The 21363-nt window shown below is 36.8% G+C and overlaps 6 protein-coding genes, 1 long non-coding RNA gene, 1 other non-coding gene and 1 pseudogene across 8 annotated transcripts; 4 read left to right on the forward strand and 5 right to left on the reverse strand.

Annotated features, from left to right (window-relative positions):
- Positions 1-3097: 3097 nt before the first annotated feature.
- LOC106356720 (60S ribosomal protein L36-2) lies at positions 3098-4126 on the reverse strand. The gene is made up of 3 exons (XM_013796446.3): positions 3954-4126; positions 3466-3665; positions 3098-3265 (listed from the first exon to the last, which is right to left on the reverse strand). The coding sequence occupies exons 1-3, from the start codon at positions 4053-4055 to the stop codon at positions 3229-3231; spliced, it is 339 nt and encodes a 112-aa protein (XP_013651900.1). The 5' UTR covers positions 4056-4126; the 3' UTR covers positions 3098-3228.
- Positions 4127-4347: 221 nt separating this feature from the next.
- Positions 4348-6502, forward strand: LOC106355524 (annotated as a pseudogene).
- Positions 6503-7870: 1368 nt separating this feature from the next.
- On the forward strand, positions 7871-7942 carry TRNAK-UUU. The gene has a single exon. It is a non-coding gene; the product is annotated as a tRNA-Lys (tRNA).
- Positions 7943-8271: 329 nt separating this feature from the next.
- On the reverse strand, positions 8272-9155 carry LOC106356721 (CASP-like protein 5B2). The gene is made up of 3 exons (XM_013796447.3): positions 8867-9155; positions 8653-8785; positions 8272-8571 (listed from the first exon to the last, which is right to left on the reverse strand). Exons 1-3 carry the CDS (start codon positions 8995-8997, stop codon positions 8371-8373), a joined length of 465 nt encoding a protein of 154 aa, XP_013651901.1. The 5' UTR covers positions 8998-9155; the 3' UTR covers positions 8272-8370.
- A 536-nt stretch (positions 9156-9691) lies between these two features.
- LOC106356722 (40S ribosomal protein S21-2-like) lies at positions 9692-10663 on the reverse strand. Its single transcript, XM_013796449.3, has 4 exons — positions 10538-10663; positions 10222-10295; positions 10021-10153; positions 9692-9891 (listed from the first exon to the last, which is right to left on the reverse strand). The coding sequence occupies exons 2-4, from the start codon at positions 10269-10271 to the stop codon at positions 9826-9828; spliced, it is 249 nt and encodes an 82-aa protein (XP_013651903.1). The 5' UTR covers positions 10272-10295; positions 10538-10663; the 3' UTR covers positions 9692-9825.
- Positions 10664-10931: 268 nt separating this feature from the next.
- Positions 10932-13709, reverse strand: LOC106352846 (uracil phosphoribosyltransferase, chloroplastic). The gene is made up of 13 exons (XM_013792488.3): positions 13314-13709; positions 13145-13237; positions 12992-13070; positions 12632-12690; positions 12445-12522; positions 12279-12360; positions 12128-12176; positions 11991-12052; positions 11758-11825; positions 11603-11658; positions 11474-11521; positions 11296-11387; positions 10932-11194 (listed from the first exon to the last, which is right to left on the reverse strand). The coding sequence occupies exons 1-12, from the start codon at positions 13455-13457 to the stop codon at positions 11336-11338; spliced, it is 870 nt and encodes a 289-aa protein (XP_013647942.1). The 5' UTR covers positions 13458-13709; the 3' UTR covers positions 10932-11194; positions 11296-11335.
- Positions 13710-14444: 735 nt separating this feature from the next.
- LOC106352849 (aldehyde oxidase GLOX) lies at positions 14445-16476 on the forward strand. Its single transcript, XM_013792492.3, has one exon. The coding sequence runs from the start codon at positions 14750-14752 to the stop codon at positions 16376-16378; it is 1629 nt and encodes a 542-aa protein (XP_013647946.1). The 5' UTR covers positions 14445-14749; the 3' UTR covers positions 16379-16476.
- A 152-nt stretch (positions 16477-16628) lies between these two features.
- Positions 16629-21199, reverse strand: LOC106352850 (protein NRT1/ PTR FAMILY 5.7). Its single transcript, XM_013792493.3, has 4 exons — positions 20784-21199; positions 20475-20692; positions 18004-18548; positions 16629-17663 (listed from the first exon to the last, which is right to left on the reverse strand). The coding sequence occupies exons 1-4, from the start codon at positions 20926-20928 to the stop codon at positions 16781-16783; spliced, it is 1791 nt and encodes a 596-aa protein (XP_013647947.1). The 5' UTR covers positions 20929-21199; the 3' UTR covers positions 16629-16780.
- LOC106352851 lies at positions 18992-20217 on the forward strand. Its single transcript, XR_001271725.3, has 3 exons — positions 18992-19283; positions 19578-19700; positions 19803-20217. It is a non-coding gene; the product is annotated as an uncharacterized LOC106352851 (long non-coding RNA).
- Positions 21200-21363: the final 164 nt, after the last annotated feature.

The raw sequence follows: 21363 nt of genomic DNA on the forward strand, positions 1-21363 counted from the left end.
AAATCTATGTTAGACCATTAACTAAAACTTTAACTAAAAATTTTAAATTTACTCATATGTAATATTTTCTTAACAGAAACAAATAAACAATATACATCTAAACAATAACATTCTTAAGAAAAGCCAAATATATTTTCATTATGCTATTATTTTTTACTGTTTATCATATTTAATCTATTTATTTATATTTATATTTTAGTAATTAATTTTAAAATTAAATAGTATATCCTAATTCTTTTTAAATTGCCATATAAACTTTTTATAAAACAAAATAAATAATAATTTATTGGTTGTAACATTTTATGTTTGATTTTTGTAGTAAATATAAAAAAAACAAACTGAAATATAATATATTAAATAAAATAATATTTTAAAGATATAATATTAAATAATTCAGTCAGATAAAAACATTTCGAGAATAAATGTTTTTTTGTCATCTTTCGAGAATAAAAATTTTTAAACAAAAAATTAATAAATTATAAAACTAATGTTTTAAATAAAAAAATAAGTGATTAATATATGGTTAGTACAATTTCATCAAAAACAAATTACAACAAATATAAAATTTTCAAAATAATACTCTCTTTGTAGATGAAGCTTTGGTTCTTTGCATATATATTAAGAAATTACTTTTCTAAACAAAAAAAATCATTGAAATATAATTTGAAACTAATTCATTTAATTATAAACACAATTAATAAAAATATGATTGAGTACACAATTTTTGATAAAGTTAAAGTTACCTAAATATGTGAAAACATCATCTATTGTGAAACAATAACAATCACCTGAAACATCATCTATATCGAAACGGGGGAAATATTATATACTTAAAACTGATAGTAAATATATATATATATATATATATATATTATTTTATTATTTAAATACAATTTTAAAAATAGACATATTCTGCAGGTACGTGCAGATTCAAATCTAGTTTGTACTTACATTTAACGTTAACATACATGTTTTTATATAATTGTGTTTAGTCAGCATTTGGGTTTGCATTTGCTTGGAAAATTTAATCACTTCAAAGATATGCTTCTTATATAACATATTACTACTGGCCACTTAGCGGTTACAAAGAATCTAACAAATGGTTCTATTTTAGAGTACAAGTGACAAAAAAAACTTTAGAACATGATAAAGATACTCCTTGATTAATTTGTTATATCTGGAAGGTTCGAAAGGACAAACTATTTATAAAAATCAATAATAATCTATTGAAGACTATTAGACATGCGGAAGGAGGGTGTCGAGTCTAGCATAAGGTGAATTCTAGAGAGATAGTAGAACCATATTAGGATTACAAAATATTTGTATATATGGTTAATGTGTTTTGAAGTTAAAATCACAATCCAATAATGGTTGTGGATGGACTTGAAAATTTTAAATGGGGAATTCAATTTTTAGGAACTATGAACAGAGAGGAAAAAACTCTGTCATTAGATGCAAAAGTAGAAGCACTCTTATGTACGAAGAAAAGATTGTAAAGATTTGATATCAATAATTGAAAATTCAGAAGCGGATGTAGTCAAGTTTTTCAACAAAATTAAAAGAGAGTTAAGACACTAAATCATCATTGAGCAAAAAATTCTATAGCGAATTCATTAGCTAATACTGTTAATGTTGATTGTTTATTTCGATTTGGTTATTTAAATCACCTCTGTTTTGAGTAATATGATAGGTAGTTATGTAAAAGAAAAAAAAAACATTTGTTTTTGCCTTTACATATACATTATACATTTTAAACCCACGAAATTTTCTTGAGTACAAACTCCAAACTCTAAAATTTATTTTTCTATATATGAAAAAAAAAACATTTGCATTTTAACTTGATAGTTGATACCGTAAGTCATATCGACCTTTTTTATTTACTTGAATTAATTATATACCAATTCACCCTGGACAAAACACTCCTCACATGGAAACGATAATTGATACTTGTGTAGGGTTTCTACCAACTTAACTTGTAATAAGTCATCTGGCTGTTCGCGTCATCGAAGACTTTCTTGAATAAGAACATAATGCCCCTACTAGTTTTAGAAAGACAACGACTTCGATCGACATCAACGGGGCACACATTCAACCACTGCATTTGGAAGGATGAAATTGTCTGTGAAACATCGTTTTATTTCCATTTATAATTGGAATCTTATTTCCAGATACAATGATTCTTGCAACAAAAACATTTCGCTCCACTGCTTTTGGCTTTGTTGATTCATGGAAGAGAATATCAGAAATGACGATTTATGATAAAAGCAAGTTTCAGTGGCTACAGTATAAGTACAGTGAATAGTCTTAGGCAGAGGGTCCATAACTCATTAGAAAAGTTGACTTGAAGACGAATAATTGAGAAATTCATCATACTAGACACTCAATAGTGGCATTGATGCTATAGTTAGTGCAGTTATCATAATAAATATGGTGAAATCTGGAAGAAAGAAGAATAAAACGGTGAAAGTATGCATAGTTGTTTTCTCAAACGGGATAAGAGAGTCATCATGTTGGGGCATGACAGGGTTATAGGCTATATAGCGCAAGCACCCCTACAGGCTATAGACTAGACTACAGTAGCTTACTGTGACATCCTTAGTTATAACCAAAAGAGTGATTATGAAACTAGAGTCTAGACCGATCCGATAATTAGAATAGATTTGACTATCAACCGGTGATATAACCCGGGTTAGATAAGATCTTCAAGTTACTGAACTGAATAAAACCATTAAAATTATTAAATTTTTAAAAAATCTACGGACCAGATAAGCAAAAAATTAACAACATTTCCAATGTTCATATTTAAAATTATATATCATATTTACTATTATTATTTTTAAGCTTACACATTAAAAATCAATGTATGTAAAAGTTGTGAACTAAGTTCAACCGATTAAACTAGATTGAACTATGATCCAAATAATTATCCAGTCTCGTGTACTAAGATGATGAGTTGATAAGCTCATTGTAACCACATGGATGATGATATCTTTTTTTTAATTAATTATTGTTATAAAGTAAAATTTTCGTTACATTTTTTTTTGTACTTCCTTGTTACTTTCTTAATTTTCAGTATTTAAATGAAATCACATTCGAAGGTTATTAAGAAAAATGATAAAAAGTGGTTAAAAGTTCGACGCATAATAATAATGATAGTCACCAGTCATGGAGAAAACAAAAGTCTTAAGATCCAAAACACACACAATACGAATGGTTCTCTTGCTAAGCTCATTTCTTCTTCTCGGTTACACCACCACCACCAGACCTACAGTTATTACAACAACGAAAAATGTATCCGAGTTCAGAACAATAAGCTTGTTTAGTTTTCATACTACTTAGCTAGTGGATACTTCTCTCTAGCGGTTTAAAACTCTAGTCAAGCTTTTCTAGGCCGTACAACAAGTTCCTCAGCAAGATACACATCTAGAAGAACAAAAGCAGAATCGTAAGAAAATGGGTTTTTACCTCATCTTGCGGAGGACGCTAGACATCTCCTCTCTCTTCCTCTTGGCTCTCTTGTGGGTACCCAACTTTCGCTTAGCCACCTTAAGAGCACGCTTGTCTTTACCAACCTTTAGAAGCTCAGTGATTCTCTTCTCGTAGGGAGCAAAACCAGCAACTTCCCTGATCAAAGATCTGATGAAAAGTGTCCTCTTGCTTGTTTTCTGAGCACATGAGAAAGATTAATACCCTAATCAGATCCACAACAAAATGAAAAAATGCTGCAACACAATTGCAAGATAATGCCACCAAAACAAGAACCAAGCAAAACATAAACTCAAGAATGCCACAAATCACAGTGATAAATATTGCAAGATCAAATGGTACTGCCTTAGATAATCTTAATGAGCACGTCAAATCATGAATCCAGCAACAAACTCAGAAACTATATTCCCAGGCACTATCTGAACAAAAATATAATCCAAAGAGTGTGTAAGGAAAGAGAAGCATACTCCTTTGCGAGCACGGGGACGAGGAGCCAACTCGCGTCTGGTGACAACATGTCCCTTGTTCAAACCGACAAACAAACCGGTCTTTACTTGCGGAGTTGTCATCTTCTCCTCCAAATGTGAAACCTTGTGTTTTGGATCGAGCTCTCCGACAAGAAGAAGGGCGAAAATGACAGAAAAAACTAATATATACGCGGAGGCTAGAGAAAAAACCTAACCCTTTCGCATATATTTTGGGCCTAAATTTCGGGCCTCTTTTGGCCCATTTATAATAACATTTAACCGAAATTAAACCGAAAAATGTTATAATCAAATTACAATTTTAAAACAGAGTGTATAACCGACTTTTTCACTTTAATTGAACCGGAAAACAAGGTTTGGCCTTTGAACCGTTTTTATATTTTACGTTTGCCGCGAGAAAAAGGTTTTCATCTTCTACTCTCTAAAATTAAAGATTGTGAATTGTGTACTTACGTAACCGGATATCGGTATTTATCTTCCACATTTTCGATTGACAATCGATTTTCTGGATTTGAGGTTTCGTTCATTATATTCGTGGCTTGAACGAGTGAACCTAAAGATCCCATTTTGAATGATACTCTTATCTGTTTATTTTTTTGTTCTTAAATTCAAGCATCTTTCCGAACGTGTGATAGTAAATGTGCTTCTCTAGTTTAATGTTTGTTTAATATTATATAACTGAACGTGATTCTTGTTGAATTATACAGAGGTATCTGACTTCACATAAGTGATCCAGACTAGTCACGCGTTGTCACGTGTCGGTCATCTGTTCTCGTGATTCTTGAAAGTTGAATATGTCATATTTCTTTCAGATTTTCATTATGTCATTTTCGGATATTATTTTTCTTCACTAGTAAAAATTAATTCTTTTTTTTTTTTGCTTTGGTTATAATAATGTTATTGCTTTAGAGATATATAGATTCCAACTGGTTCTTAGTAGCATATCTGAAATATAACATTGTTTGGAGCGAGTAGTAGTAAATGGCTGACGGTGAGGACATTCAACCCCTTGTATGCGACAATGGCACTGGAATGATTAAGGTAAATGCTACATTATAGATACTCTTGTGTATCCATCACTCTGTTTCCTATCTATTTATTTATTGTTCTATATGTTGACTGAGGCTGGTTTTGCTGGGGATGATGCGCCAAGAGCTGTGTTTCCAAGTATCGTAGGCCGTCCTCGTCACACCGGAGTCATGGTTGGGATGGGACAGAAGGATGCATGCGTTGGCGATGAAGCTCACAGTCCAAGCGTGGTATTCTAACTCTCAAGTACCCAATTGAGCACGGTACTGTCAACAACTGGGGTGACATGGAGAAAATCTGGCATCACACTTTCTACAATGAGCTCAGTGTTGCTCCTGAGGAGCATCCCATTCGCCTCACTGAAGCTCCTCTCAACCCTAAAGCTAACCGTGAGAAGATGACTCAGATCATGTTCGAAACTTTCAACGCTCTCGCTATGTATGTTGCCATTCAAGCTGTCCTCTCTCTTTATGCTAGCGGTCGTACTACTGGTAACCTACTCCACAATCCTATAGGCTTTTTCTAATTCTTTAGATTCAAGAACTGTGTCTTGAAAGTTTGTTGATATATGGTTGTAGGTATTGTGCTTGACTCTGGAGATGGTGTGAGTCACACGGTCCCTAGGGTTACGCTCTTCCACATGCTATCCTGCGTCTCTCGATCTTGCAGGTCGTGACCTCACAGACGCTCTCATGAAGATCCTCACTGAGCGTGGCTACTCCTTCACCACAACAGCTGAGCGTGAAATCGTCAGAGACATCAAGGAGAAGCTCTGCTACATTGCTCTGGACTATGAGCAGGAGCTTGAGACCTCCAAAACCAGCTCTTCCGTGGAGAAGAACTACGAGTTACCCGATGGACAAGTGATCACCATTGGATCTGAGCGGTTCCGTTGCCCAGAGGTTCTTTACCAGCCATCTATGATTGGTATGGAGAATGCTGGAATCCATGAAACCACATACAACTCCATAATGAAATGTGATGTGGACATTTGAAAGGACTTGTATGGTAACATTGTGCTAAGTGGTGGGACGACTATGTTTCCCGGGATTGCTGATAGAATGAGCAAAGAGATCACTGCTTTGGCACCGAGCAGCATGAAGATCAAAGTCGTTGCACCGCCTGAGAGGAAATACTCTGTCTGGATTGGAGGATCTATCTTGGCATCTCTCAGGCCCATCGATTGTCCACCGTAAATGCTTTTGAGTTTGAAGTTAAGTCTGCTTCTGGAGAAGCCCTTGTGGTTTTCCAGTTTATCTTCTTTCTCTGCTGTTCTTCATTGTTTTCAGATTCTGGCCTAAGACATTTTAAAAAACTTGCAGTATCTCTTTGTAGTATTGTTAATAAGATACTCTTGTTGCTTTTTTTTTGTTGGATAGCACAGCTGTGTGAGTGAATAAGAACACATAGTTTTCCGAATCTTTCAGGATAGTACTCCGAATTGAATAGTATCATCAGCTTAATCAGTACATGGACGTAGACTGTGTACTCGCATCATTAAGCATTCAAATAGTCTAAGGAGCCAAACCCTTAAGTCGTCTCCTACATAATTTACGTAGTATCAGAATACAACAAGCAGTTTATGTCCTTGAGTTTAAAAGGGAAGGGCGTGTGAGCGCACAAACTATATGTTAACATATGATACATATTATTCCCTATGATGGTTTCATGTGATCATGTTATTTGATGATCAAACCAACCTATCACCACGTTATCATAGCTGCTGCGAAACTTGAAGCCTATTTCTGAAGAAGCTAAACAAGATTCTCCGACCAGAACTGTGGGATATTTACAATGGAAGAGCTGGACAAACATTTAACAAGACTCTTGTCGTTGCCTAGAGGTAAACAGAGTGGGTAAGAAGCTAGCACTTTTCGGACCAGAATGACAAACTTAAATTCTTGTGTTCAGAATCACTACCTCGTAGAAGGAAAATAAATTTAGGGGTTGTAAAAAACCGAACGTTTCAGGTAGGGCTGGGCAAATAAACCGAACCCGAAAATTTAAACCGAACCCGATCCGATAAAAATGAATCCGAACCGATCCGAACCCGACATAAATACCGAATGGATCCTGTTTTTTGGTATTTTGGATTATGGGTATTATCCGAACCGAACCCGGACCTAAATGGATATCCGATAGAACCCGAAACATTTAAAATCACAAAAAGAATTTCTACCAAATATGATCTTAATTCTTAATATGTATCCAAAATACTTTAAGATATTATTGAACTTCTAAAATAATTATCATTTACATGAAGGTTGATGGTGGAATGTGGCGGTTGATGCCTCAAGTTTTTAGATTTTGGTTTTGTTTTTATTGAATAATATTTCTCATTTTATGAGAACTTATTTTTTGCTTTATGATTTTATTTATCTGGTTTTTTTTCTATCACTAACTATGTTTATCTTTCGCTTGATTTTGAATGATCACGTTTGATGTTTTTTCTTATTTTTGAATCGATTTCACTTATGTTTTGGCTATTAAAATATGTACAAATCATGTATTTTAAATCCGAAGAACCAATTTCATTTATGTTTTAGTTACAAAATATGTACAAATCAGGTATTTTTAAACCGAAGAACCGATTGGGACCCGAACCCGAAAGTACAATGGGTTATACCGGTTCTTTGAAGATTTACTAACCCCGACCCGAACCCGATAGAACCCGAACCGGTCCCGAACCGAACTTTTATATAACCCGAATGGGGTTGATTTTGATAAACCCGAAAAACCGAAACCCGAATGGATAAAACCGAAACCCGATTGGGACCCCGAATGCCCATGCCTAGTTTCAGGAATTGTTATTTGCCGTATTCACTTGATTTATGCGACATTAATAAACATATATATAATAGAATATCAAAGCCGACTTAGCTCAGTGGTAGAGCGCGTGACTTTTAATCCCGTGGCCGTGGGTTCGATCCCCACAGTCGGCGACAACTTTTTGTTTTCCTTTTCAATCTCAAAAAATATAGAACACAGTACACACATGGCTGACAAGACCAACTTGAGTTAACCAATCATCAGATCCTCAATACTAACACATTTTGTTTTCTCTTCTGTGAAAGAAATGCTTATATGTTTGACGAAAGGTGCACATACAGGATGTTTGATGTATGTGTCACTGTTTTGGTTAATCCTTCCAGGTCTTCATGTTTTTTTTAACAGGGACAGAGCTTTGACTCTTCATAGAGTTTAATTTGTCAATCCTTCCCTGCTCAATTTATATCAAGTTGATGAGTATTGTATCTAAGTTGCTGTAGGGTAAGTGATAAAAGCTTTAAGTTCAAGAAACATATGATTTGAACCAAACGTTATACATCATCAAAAGCTACAAGATGTTGTTCTCAACATTTCAAGAAAACTAAACAGAGGCTAAGATCCAAAATGTGACATGAGAAGAAACAGCAATCTGAAACCAAGAGACGAAAGCCAACGCTACAGCTACTTGATACCTAAGACATGAAAACTGCTCACGGATATTGCAATACTTAAGATCTCTGGCAAATAAGACTACAACTCCTGCTGATGAACACGCAGCTGCAAGAGATAACATTGCAGTCACCTGCAATTTAAAAAAAAACAAAAACGTTACAGCAAAGTTTATCATTACAGAACACTGAACAAGGAAAGAATCATTACATACCCAATCACCAACGACGAATAAGCTAACCAAGATTGGGTTTTGGAGATCTTTCTTGCCCCTCAGAGCATAAACATCAAGACATGCGAGGCCAAAGCTCCACAGCAACTGAAGACCCATCGAAGCAATCAAGTAGCTGCAAACCAAACCCGAAAATTGAAATCCCGACATCTAAGGCGAGGTTAAGACAGAACCAAAATCAACAAACAAAGCATACCAGAAGGCAGTGCGGTTATAGAACTCGGTGGAAGAGAGCATAACGCCGATTGAAGCAGCAGCAGAAGCACATTGTCCGATTCTAAGTAACAGACCAAACACAGTTCCTGGACCTCCGAATATCTTCTTCATCTCCAAATGTAAACACCCTAAACCCAGAAACTCCGATTAAAGAGGAGTTTTAGCGGGGAGTGGCAAATGCAGATGAGAGCTCTCACTCTATAGGAGTTTCCGAAAATGAATCTAGCTTCGATTATAAGCTTCTTTTGTCTTTCTCCTTTGACATATCCACTTTAGGTTCGTGAGCGAGTTGACTCAGAGGTAACGTCCGACGTGGCGTAGTTAATAGTGTTAATTAGTTTTTTTTTTTTTGGTATTTCGATTGAATTAATTAAACGTTAATTACGCAATCAATCACTGAAATACTTAGTTTGGATTATGTAACATGTTCCTCTGGTATGATTATCTTTAATGAATTGCCTGTTCTTTGCTATCTTAGTAAGGTTCATCACCATCCCTTTTTGAGTATGACAATGACCCACTTTTCTTTTATGTTTCTAATTTTTTATGTTAATTAGCTTTGAGTTTGTGTGGTTGTGGAGTTATTTGTTATAGACTGTTCTCAAATTAGTCTGAATTGTGAATTTCTCTCTTAGTTTTATACCCCAACGGATACAGTAAGTCTGCAGGTTCTGGAGCTTGGTAAGACACATGAAGAGCTTTGGGATTGGTGAGATGTTGAAGTAAGCTTAACCATTTCTCTCCTCTGAGTATAGAGAAAACTATTCTCTACTTGATTGATCGATGCCAATTTCAAGATAGTTCATTTAAAACTTAGTAATTGTCTTTCATAAACCAGAAAACTGAAATACAAAGTTCTTCGAAACTAAAGAAAAATTCAAATCAAACATCCCAAAAGTAAAAAGAGGTAGCAGCAAAGATTCTCTCAATCTCTTCTTATCACTGCTGTTTGGTTTCGACCTTCTTCTTCTGCCAGAGCCTGTCGACGCCACTGTCTGCGTCTCCCTGCAATTTAAATCAAAACGTTAATAGAAAACCACAATAATCACACACTTTGCTATATAAACAATCGTGGAAGACTAATTTAACATTTGAAATAATGACAAAGTAGATTAGACGAGAGTTATGACAGACCTGAGCACGGACAAACCCGCAGAGAGCAAGGGTGGTGAACTGGCCAGTGTAGATACCATCGGCATCAAGATGACCAATGTTAAGCTGAACAGAGGCGTGATCCTTTGATGTGATCAATCTGTTTGTGGCCGAGCTGCATATTTACAACCAAAGAATCACCTAAATTTAAATCGAAACAGAATAATAACAAAGCCGATATACCATTTCCTTGGAATGTATAGCTCAGTGACGACACCTTCTTCGTTTTGCATGATTCTTAGCTTTTTAAAATCGATCTGATCCATTAAGAAACAATTTCTCATGAGCAAAATAATAGAACATCATTTTTTTTTAAAGAGAAACCACATCTTCTTCAGCAGAGGAACATGTTATCAATGAAGTGAATACTAAACTGATAAACATTCAACGAAAGTCTAGAGATGACGCAATTAGTAGTAGCAAAACGTAGGATGATAAATGCATAAACAGGATCAAGATCACTGCAAGGAGATTAAAGAGACTAAGATGTATTTCTAACCTGAGAAGAAGAAGAATGTGTGGAGAGAGAGCAGTCCGGCGGCGAGGGGAAACGAGACTACAAAAGCAATTTATAGTTGCGACTTCTTAGGGTTTGCTTAGATCTAGTATAGCGAACCGAGCCAATTTGAGCCGGTATGTAAAAATGGTATGAACCGAACCGAACAGGCTAAAGGGAAACTGGTTTAACCGAACTGAATAATACAAGATAGCTTCGGTTTATTAGTAAACCGGATGATCGTAAAAATCGAATTAAATCGGTACAAAACCAGAAAAGTTATGGTTTGGATGAATTAAAAAACAAACTGAGCTGCATACAGAGTCTCTATAGCCAATTATCATGTAATCAACTTACATTAGATTTTGAGTTCATTTGTTACAGAACATGGAACATATCAATGAAAGAAACAAGTATATAAGATTATATAATGCTTGATTCCCCTTGGCGAATATTTCAGATTTTAAACAATATTTTTCAAAATTTAGTTTTGTAGACAGAAGAAGTTGTTTCACTAGCAAGCGACAAACAATGATAACTAACACATACAAATCTCGACGAAGCAAAACTGGTGTGTACAAAGTCTCTTCTTTGTTTCGTTACAATGAGGAACTCATAATTTTCCATGTTGATCCTCTTCTCATAGACCTCTAGACAAACCTGATATTGCATACACATCAATAAACAAAGGTAGGTAAGAAACCACAGAAAATAATATCAATTCAATGTGAACTTGAATTTAAATTTTAAACAGAACTCACACAAGAATCACTTCATCAAAATCTTAACCAAAACTTGTTTTTATGTGCCGAAACTGCGGTCTCCAGCATCTCCAAGTCCAGGGATGATAAACCTGATACACGTATTAACGACATTGTATTATTTGCTAGTTTGCTTCGAGAAATCAAGAATCCAGTGAAAGCAGGCCTGACGACTTACCCCTTATCATTGACTTCAGGATCGATGATTCCAGCATACACATGAAGCCTTGAATATTGCAAACAATTCAATAATCTATCCAAATGATTAAAAAAAAGGTTAAAAGAGTAAATATTTCGGTATTGATACCCGGGGTACTTCTCATTAAGCTTCGATAGTGCAGGAGGTGCAGCAACCGCACAAATCTGTAATCAGGGAGACACCAGATAAAGCTTTATATCTAAAGGATAAATGTTCTTCTATATCCAACGTTTCAGAAAACAACTATATGCACGCTTACTTACCACTTTGATTTGCTGAACAGACAAACCACGTTCCTTCAACATATCCATCGCAGCAATTATCGTACCGCCTGAAATACAAACAAACTCATGTTTTGAAGCTGTAGAAAACATTATGTATTACCATGTTATGCATTCACATTCCTATGTATCGCTTAACATTTGAGACACACTTCAAAACACTTAACAACAATTGTTCTACTGTGGTGGTGCCTGAAATGACAAGACTTCTTTACCTGTAGCAAGCATTGGGTCCACCAAGAATACTCTGGAATTCTTGGGAAATACGTCAGGCAGCCTGAAGAACATGTAACAGAGCTGTCATCATAAACGCTTCAGTACTAGCTACATAATGATGTGGGGAAGTTCATACTTGTTAAGATACACAGAAGGTAGAAGTGTTTTCTCGTCCCGACTTATTCCTAGTAAAAAGGATAAACACAGAGACATAAGAAGCTATATATATATATATATAACAATCCTATCTTCAGGCGCAAGAGATAATATAGTAAGTATATATTTACCTAAATGATATATTTTATTTGCAGGCAAAACTGTTGATGCATGTTCCGCAAGAGCAAGACCAGCTCTTAAAATCGGAACAACCTAAAGCCAGGAATAAGAATTGTCTTTAACGTTTTTGATGGAGAAGAAAATATAGAGAACATAAGTTTTAGGGGAGAGACAAACCGCTATAGGCTCTCTAGGATCAATGAACTCAACAGAAGCAGCACCCATCGGAGACATGATTTCTCCAACAACAGTTGGCTTTCATCATCATCACATAATAGAAAAATCAAGAAAATACACACACGACACGGAGGGAAAAATCATATACAAATAAAAGAAGAGACGTAGTAAAACGTTTTAAACGCACCAGCCACTCTCGAGATGCTTCATACATCAACAGTCTCCCTAGTTCACCTATTGCATTCCCTATGATCATCATAAGAACACATGAATTTTTTATTTTATCATAAAAATGAAAAATCTTCTTTTTTCAAACGCAATTTAGCTTTTTATTTTATTTTTTTTATGATAAAGAGATTATGGACCTGGACCCGTACATGGTGCCCTTAGACACGAGGTCCAAACAACATGTTAAATTAACTGATTATTTTTGAATGATTAAGAGGTTATAAGACACCATATCCATGTTAAATTAACTATACTGTCGGATTAACAGCTAAAGATTGAATCTGCACAAACACTCAAATCAAAACCTTATGCTACTCACTGAAAATAGGACAAGGAGTTTGGTCGTTTCTCAGGACAGAGATCCAGTGTTTGATCAAAGGATGAGGTGGCACGAACACCTGAAATTAAAAAGAAAAAAAAAACAAAACTAAGAATCAATTCACTATTGATTAGTTCCGATCTCAAAATTTACCAGCATCCTATTGCTTCCGTTAATGGAGCCTTCGGACGCCGCCATTTTAGCTCTAACCGGAATATTCCGCCGTGAAAGAGAAGCACCCAAAGTCTGTATGTATGAAGAATTCGAGATGAGGATCCAACTCGAGGAGGGAGTGAGGTTATATTAAATAGTGGTGGGTTACCTGACCGAGGAAGGGGGAGGAATTAAAGGAGAGGAGAGAGGAAGGGGTAGGGGTAGGGTTTACGCGGCCGCATTGATCTTGTCGGGGACCTAAACGCAGCGTTTCCGAGTAACATCGGAAAGCGTTACTAATTGAGTACGCCATTTCCCGACGATATCCGAACTCTGGTCTAACTGAGAACGACGATCCAGCGATTCAAATACATAATAAACCGGCCCTCACTAAACTGTACCGGATTATTTTGGGGACTTCAACTTACGATTGGGCTACATTTTTCGTTTTTTGGACAATCCCATTGGGCTTTGTTTATTACACGCTTTATACTATGCGGAGGATATGGGACTATGGAGCGGAGCTTAAGCAAGTGCTCAATATATCAGCTTACTGTAAAAAAAAAAAAAGACTACTACCAAAGATTTATCTGTTTCTTCTTCTCCAAATCCTACAAAGCAGCTTACATTAAAGCATTTACGACTCTATTAGTCTTACTGGGTATCATGGATAATAGCCTCAACATACAACTGTATTGATAGAGAAAGAGATTAACAATCGCTGGTTTAGCACATTTTGATATATTTTAAGAGGAAAAACAATTTAGAAATGGGTGATACTTTTTGAAACCACTAGCTGCAGACAGCACAACCCAAAAGCTTATCAACTTAACGAATTAATTAATTAGTTTATAAACTAATCATGTATAAGAAGTATCATTTCTAATTCTTGCCCATGTCCAAGAAGCATCAAGATGACGAAAGATAGGATCATATGATCATTAGAAAGGACAAGCATGGAGAAAAAGATGAGAAAAAGAGCACGTTAACCAATAGGACTAAATCATTTTATGAAGTGGCTGTGAATTGGTATTGGCTTGTAAAGGACAACGTCATAAGTTATACAAATTATAAATTTCTACCAAAAAAATGTTGATAATTTATCTACCAAAAAGGTAGAAAATAGAATATTTAGTTGATTGTTTTTTTAATCATGATGATGCCTTTTGAGCAGTAAAGGAGAAGCTTGCTAGTTAATCACTTGATATGTACGTTTACTATATTACAAATTGTAATCATACACTCGTTTGATCCTATTTGAAATGTTATTTCGATCGTCCAAAAAACTAAAAAACGTTAGTTTATATTGATTAATTGCTATATAAACTTGGTTTTTGAAGTTAATCAATTGTATTCTACTATTCTGAACGTAAAACGAATTTCAACGATATAAACTTTAGGGAAAAAAAAAACAAGATTCTATTATCTTTAGCTATATAGAATGTGTCAATGCCCCCACACAGTTTTTAGTTATCGGATCGTAGAATCATAAATCATCACTCAATATCAACGGCTGTGATCAATTACAACGTACAGCTTTTCCCCACTCAATCTTCTTTAAGACATGTCAGTGAAGCAAAACACTTCCAAGCTTAGCCGACAAAAATGGCAGAACTAGTTCGTTATTACACTCCAGGGATCGTAGTTATACTTATTCTATCAGTTCTTCTCTTCTCGATCACACGTGCTGATTTACCAGGCACGTGGGAGCTCATCGTACAAGACGCCGGTATAGCCTCTATGCACACGGCGGTTACCCGGTTCAACACGGTGGTTCTTCTCGATCGGACAAATATTGGTCCATCCAAAAAAGCTCTTGGTCGGCACCGGTGCCGGAAAGACCCAAACGACGTCGTTCTGAAACGTGATTGCTACGCTCATTCGGTTCTATTTGACCTTGGTACAAACCAGATCCGACCACTGATGATCCAAACCGACACGTGGTGCTCTTCGGGTCAGTTTTTATCTGACGGTTCTTTGCTTCAAACGGGTGGGGATAGAGACGGGTTTAAAAAGATCAGGAGATTCGAACCGTGTGACCCAAACGAGACCTGCGATTGGGTGGAGCTCCAAGACACCGAGTTAACAACCGGACGCTGGTACGCTAGTGACCAGATATTACCGGATGGTTCGGTTATCATCGTCGGTGGGAGAGGAACCAATACGGTTGAGTATTACCCTCCTCGCGAGAACGGCGCCGTTCCGTTTCAGTTTCTTGCTGACGTGGAGGATAAACAGATGGATAATCTCTACCCTTACGTTCATCTCCTCCCCGACGACGGCGGAAACCTCTTCATCTTCGCCAACAGCCGCGCCGTCAAATACGATCACCGCCTAAACACCGTGGTGAAAGAGTATCCGCCTCTAGACGGCGGCCCGAGGAATTATCCGTCGGGTGGATCATCAGCGATGCTAGCGATCCAAGGAGATTTCGCCACGGCGGAGATCCTAATATGCGGCGGAGCTCAATCCGGCGCTTTCACAGCGCGTGCCGTTGACGCACCGGCGCACGGAACCTGCGGTCGAATCGTCGCTACCGCGCCGGATCCGGCTTGGGTGACGGAGGAGATGCCGTTCGGGAGGATCATGGGAGATATGGTGAATCTTCCGACGGGAGAGATTCTGATCATAAACGGAGCTCAAGCCGGAAGCCAAGGATTCGAAATGGGATCGGATCCGTGTCTTTACCCGCTTCTATACCGACCCGATCAACCAATCGGTTTACGATTCATGACATTGAATCCAGGAACCGTACCGAGAATGTACCATTCGACGGCGAATCTGTTACCGGACGGTCGAATCCTCCTCGCCGGAAGTAACCCTCACTACTTTTACAAATTTAACGCCGAGTTTCCCACCGAGTTACGTATCGAAGCGTTTTCTCCGGAGTATCTTTCACCGGATCGAGCCAATCTCCGACCCGAGATCCGAGAAATTCCGCAGATCGTGCGATACGGTGAGGTCTTCGATGTGTTCGTGACGGTGCCGTTGCCGGTTGTGGAGACGATTCAGATCAATTGGGGAAGCGCGCCTTTCGCGACTCACTCGTTTTCTCAGGGTCAACGGCTCGTGAAGTTGACCGTTGGGCCATCAATACCTGACGGAGAAGGACGTTACAGGATTCAGTGCACGGCTCCACTTAACGGCGCCGTCTCTCCGCCAGGTTATTACATGGCCTTCGCCGTTAACCAAGGCGTTCCTAGCGTCGCTCGGTGGATACGTATAGTTCTTTGATTAAAAACGAGGGAATATTTCGATTTTTAATCATGAATAATTTGTTAAATATGTTAATAAAAAAACACATGGCTTAATATGAATATTTTTAATGGAAACCCTTTGCCAATTCTAACCATACAATGTTTATTTGGTCTGGTCATTTAGATGTTTTGGTTTTATAAATTTATAACCAGTTAAAAATAAAAAAAATGTTTTTTTTTGCTAGGCTTTAGATTAACAATTAACTTTATATATAATATATCTCAAATTTAAAATAGATGTTCCATTAAATTTTATGTTTGGTTGGTTTATGAATTTTTAATATAATTTTGGATGGTTTTACTTTTACTAAAATAAGAACACCAAACTATTCAACAACAGAAAAACGAAAAAAACATAAAAGGGTGACCAATAGAGATGCTAAGTATACTTTGAAGTATTAGCCACCGATGCCATCTCGACGTCATCGCCACCGTCAGCAACAGCCACACTTGATTGAACACTCTTGTAAGTATATCTTTTGGCTACAATCACAAAGAAGCATATATTTACAGCGGTCAAAGCGGCTAGCATCCAGTAAAAACGGTCCAAGCGGCTGCTATTAAGGTCTTTACCAAACCAGCTCTTCCCAGAGATTGCCTCAGCCAGACGATCACTAACCGTCATCAAAAGATTATTGACAAAGCTAGCCGCTCCAATCACACTAAGGTAAAAAGCTATGCCTAAACTTCTCATTGAATCAGGGACTTGGTCGTAGAAATACTCTTGAAGACCCACAAGGGTAAGTGCGTCCGCTATACCTATAACTATGAATTGAGGAGCTAACCATAGAGCACTCATGACCATGTGATGGTGCTTTGTATAGTCCAATCTTTTTCGCTCAATTAAAGCAGCAATGATCATGGTTATTAAGGAGAAAACCATACCGATTCCTATTCTTTTTAGAATGCTAATACCTCTTTCATTTCTTGTGACGCGTCTTAAAAGAGGCACGAGGAGTCTCTCGTAGACTGTTAAGGAGATAATCATGGAGAGAGCTACGAGGGCAAACGTGGATGATGGAGGAATTATGAAGTTGTGACCGATGTGCCGGTCCATGACAATGGCTTGTTTGATGAAAAATGTGGAGCTTTGGGTGGCGCATATGCCAAAGGCTAATGTAAAGAACCAGATTGGAATCATATTGATGAGTAGCTTCAGTTCTTCTACTTTTGTTACCGTTGCGAGTTTCCATGGGCTCTCCTTCTCGGCCATAACATTTTCACTTCCTCGGTTTTTGATAATGGCTGCTTTGTCTAGAAATCTGCAAACCATACAGAAATCAGTTCAATGTATGGAAGCTAAAGAAATTTCGAAGTTAAAAGTTAGTGTTTAATCCGGATAAATCGATCTGAAACTGATAAATACAAATAAAACCAAGTAAACAAATTATATTATTTTTTTATGTTGAAACTAGATTGTATTTAAAAAACTTGGATTCTAATAGCACATGTAACAAATACATATCCTTATATTATTTGATTATAATCTAATTTGAGTACTAGTGTTATTCATTGACCAAACCGAACCTAAACTGGAATTGAACAAAATGTATATGATGATTGATGACTCTAGTTGTAACTCTTAAGTTGTAATGCACTTACTTAAGATTATTTGTGCTGGAAAGAAGCCGTCCTTTTGTATACTCTTCTCTAGACAACTCATGAAAAAGAGAAGTATCACTGGGATAAGGAAGATGTCTTTTGGCAATGGCAGCAACAAAGACTTGCAACATCGGGGTCAGCGGGCTACCCGAAGGTGCTCGATAACGATAGAACGGTGTACCAATAAGAAAGATCAAAAGTGATGTAGCCATGACTACGGTGAGTATGATACCAGCCACACCCCAACCAATCCGGTCTTCAATATAGACGATGACAGTCACCGCGGTTAAAACACCAGCGCAAAGACCTGCGCTCCACCAGTTAAAGTAAGACATTTTCATCTTACGTTCTTCAGGATGGTCATCTTCGAATTGGTCAGCTCCAAAGCTCTCAAGGGATGGCTTATGACCTCCTGTGCCTATGGAGATCAAGTAGATTGCAATGAAGAAGGCTATTTCATGGGCTTTCCTTGGCTCAATACACATTTCTTCATGACAAGGTTTCAATCCCGGTATAAACCAAGATAATGTTAACAGAATCAAACCCTGTAATTTTTTTAAAAAAATCATCAATAAAGACTAGAAACAAAAGAAACAGACCATCAAGCTTTGACTGAAGTAAAATAAATAAATAATACAAATAAGGTATATATTTAGAACGTGGCCGTCTCAATTAGTGTTACAATATTGACGACATTTTCTTATATTAAGGTGTTCCCAAATATTTTAAAAATCATTTTGTTCGAATGCTCAGTAGCACATGCTAACAAACAGTTTTAATTTAATATTAATATATCGAACAACCCTCCTAACATTTTGGAGTGTTAGAGCAGGATTATCCCAGGTTCTTAAGGGGGTTTTTAGAAAAATTCAGTGCTTTAATTAAATCAAAAATAATTATAGAGTGAGTAAGCGATCCTTAATAAGGCATTTTGGGGACCGATTTAGAGGGGGTTTTATAGACCACGTGTCAGCTTATGAAAAAGTTTCAAATTTTGTTTTTTTTTTTTTAATTTCTTTTCTTTGTTGTTTCCTTCTCTCTCCCTCGTGCTCTCCGTCTTTTGTCGGCGTCGTCTCCGTTTCTCTCCTCTTCTCCGCTGGACGAACGAAATGAGATTATTAATCAGAAGCTTCAAGAGAACCCTCTGTTTTGCGAGACCTCTCTCCCCCAACTGTATCCACTTCTACTCGGTGTTGTAGCCTCTGGGTACTTCCCCTTCAAGAGAACCCTCTGTTTACTTTTTCCAGGGGATCTACTAAACTCTTGGAAACTTTGTCAAGGTTTGTTCTTTCTTCCTTTTAGTTAGAGTGATGCGCTTTTGGTCGTTGTCTGGGAATGTTAAAGTTTGAACCTTTGAATGATTAATTAGTACCTTTGGTAGCCTTATGTTTGTCATTTACAACTTGAAAGCTTCAGACTTGATCAGTTTTCAACTATTTGAATCATTCAATTGTAACTATTTGTCTGATCTGTATGATGCATGTAAAGATTAGTTTTTTTTTCTTTAGAAAAGTCTTGGCTCTCTTCAAATTGTGTTTAGTGATTTTGGTTCTTCTGTGATGTTACTGTTAAAGGCGCTTGTTAAGGAGATTGTGAGTTCGAGAAGGAGATTGTGTGTTCGAGAAGGACGGTGAAGAATTTATATGAAAACAAGGCTCAGATGAATTCCATATCAATGCACCTTGGGGACTCTTATGGTATATAAAAGCTTTGAGTTTTCATCATTGTTTCATATTATGTTTGCAGTGTGATTGTGTTAATATCACTTGTTCGTTTCTTTTTTTCTATTGAATGTTCAGCTGTTGGTCAAACAGTTGGGAATATGTCAAAGAGTGCAGAGGTTATGAAGCTTGTCAATAATCTCATGAAGGCTCCACAAATGGCTGCAACTATGCAGGAGTTCACCAAAGAGATGACTAAGGTAGCTTTATCCGTTTCCCTTTCTCTCACTCAGTTGAAAGCTCTCTTTGACATACAAGGTTCATATGATTTTAAGTAGATGTGGATCACGTATCTTTTTTTGTTATCTTGTTTCGTTTTAGATTTGGTGTATAGTGTGTCACGAGTCTTGTTTCCTTGTGTCACAAGACTTGTATTTTTGTAGATGTTTCCTTTTGTCACAAGTCTTGCATTGTTGTAGAAGTGTAAAATTTTATCTTCCAAAAAAATGTAATTTTTTTTAAGAATCCTCAATTAAGAAACTCCCATTAAACCTCTCAAAATGAAAATTTCTTAACAAAGGTTTTTAAAGTTACATTTATTACTAAAAAATCATTAAGAACCCCATTTGGGATTTTAGGGATAAAGATGGTCTTAGTGAATAAGATTTGAGATATATATGCAAGAGGTGCTACTAGTCTACTACAGAAGGTCCACAACAATATATCATTGGAAAATGTATATAATAAGGTTTTTCTGTTTGAAATATTGAACACAGAATTAATATCGAATTTTCGAGTAGAAGTTATTACCATAAGGTAGATGATGGTTGCAAGTAGGACAGTGGCATAACGGCCAAGATAAGCATCGGCGACGAAGCCTCCAAGAAGAGGCATCAAAGTAGTGACACCGGACCAGTAGTTTGCATTTCTTACAGCCATCTTAAGATCTTGGTGAAGAATGGTCGTAAAGTAGACCACTAAGCTCGTAGCGATCCCAAAATAACTTAGCCTCTCACTGAACTCGATTGCTGCATGTACACACACATATATCAAACCACAAGATTATAATGTTCATATATCTCATACCAAGAATATCTTTACAAAGTTTGATATACATACCAATGATGAAGAGTGCAGCCCTCCAAGCTCCGGTTCTAGCCCGAACAGGAATCTCTCCTCTACTATCGAGAGAAGAATCAAGAACCCATTTCTGTTGATCGTTGTATGAATCTTGAAACTCTGTATCAATCTTGTTGTGCTCCATAACTTTGTGTATTGATGATTGAGAGAGAGAGAGAGAGAGGACCGTTGATGAGTGATGAGTTTGTGGAGAAGCAAAGTTGGTTCTCTTTATAATGGATAAAATTTCGCTATGTCGACTCTTCTTGTTTAGTGCTTCAAGATCCTTTCAAATAAAGTTACCACAAAAAGACACGTTAAGTTGACAAATAGAAGACACGTAGGAACTTAGCTACTATTTCGGTCGTAACTTAATCGATATGAACATAAATATATGACATTTAATGTCACTCGGCTCTTACGACCAAAGCTTTAGCTGTTAGCATAAAGTCGATAAACACATAGAACTAGAATTAAATGATGGTGAAGTTTAGATTATGCTCAGATAAGTACAAATCTGGATGCGAAGTAGTGCTCATCTTTTACCCGATCGGTCACTTTCAGATTGTAACTTGTGTGG

This window comes from Brassica napus, chromosome A7 (assembly GCF_020379485.1).
Source record: "Brassica napus cultivar Da-Ae chromosome A7, Da-Ae, whole genome shotgun sequence".
Lineage (NCBI taxonomy): Eukaryota > Viridiplantae > Streptophyta > Magnoliopsida > Brassicales > Brassicaceae > Brassica > Brassica napus.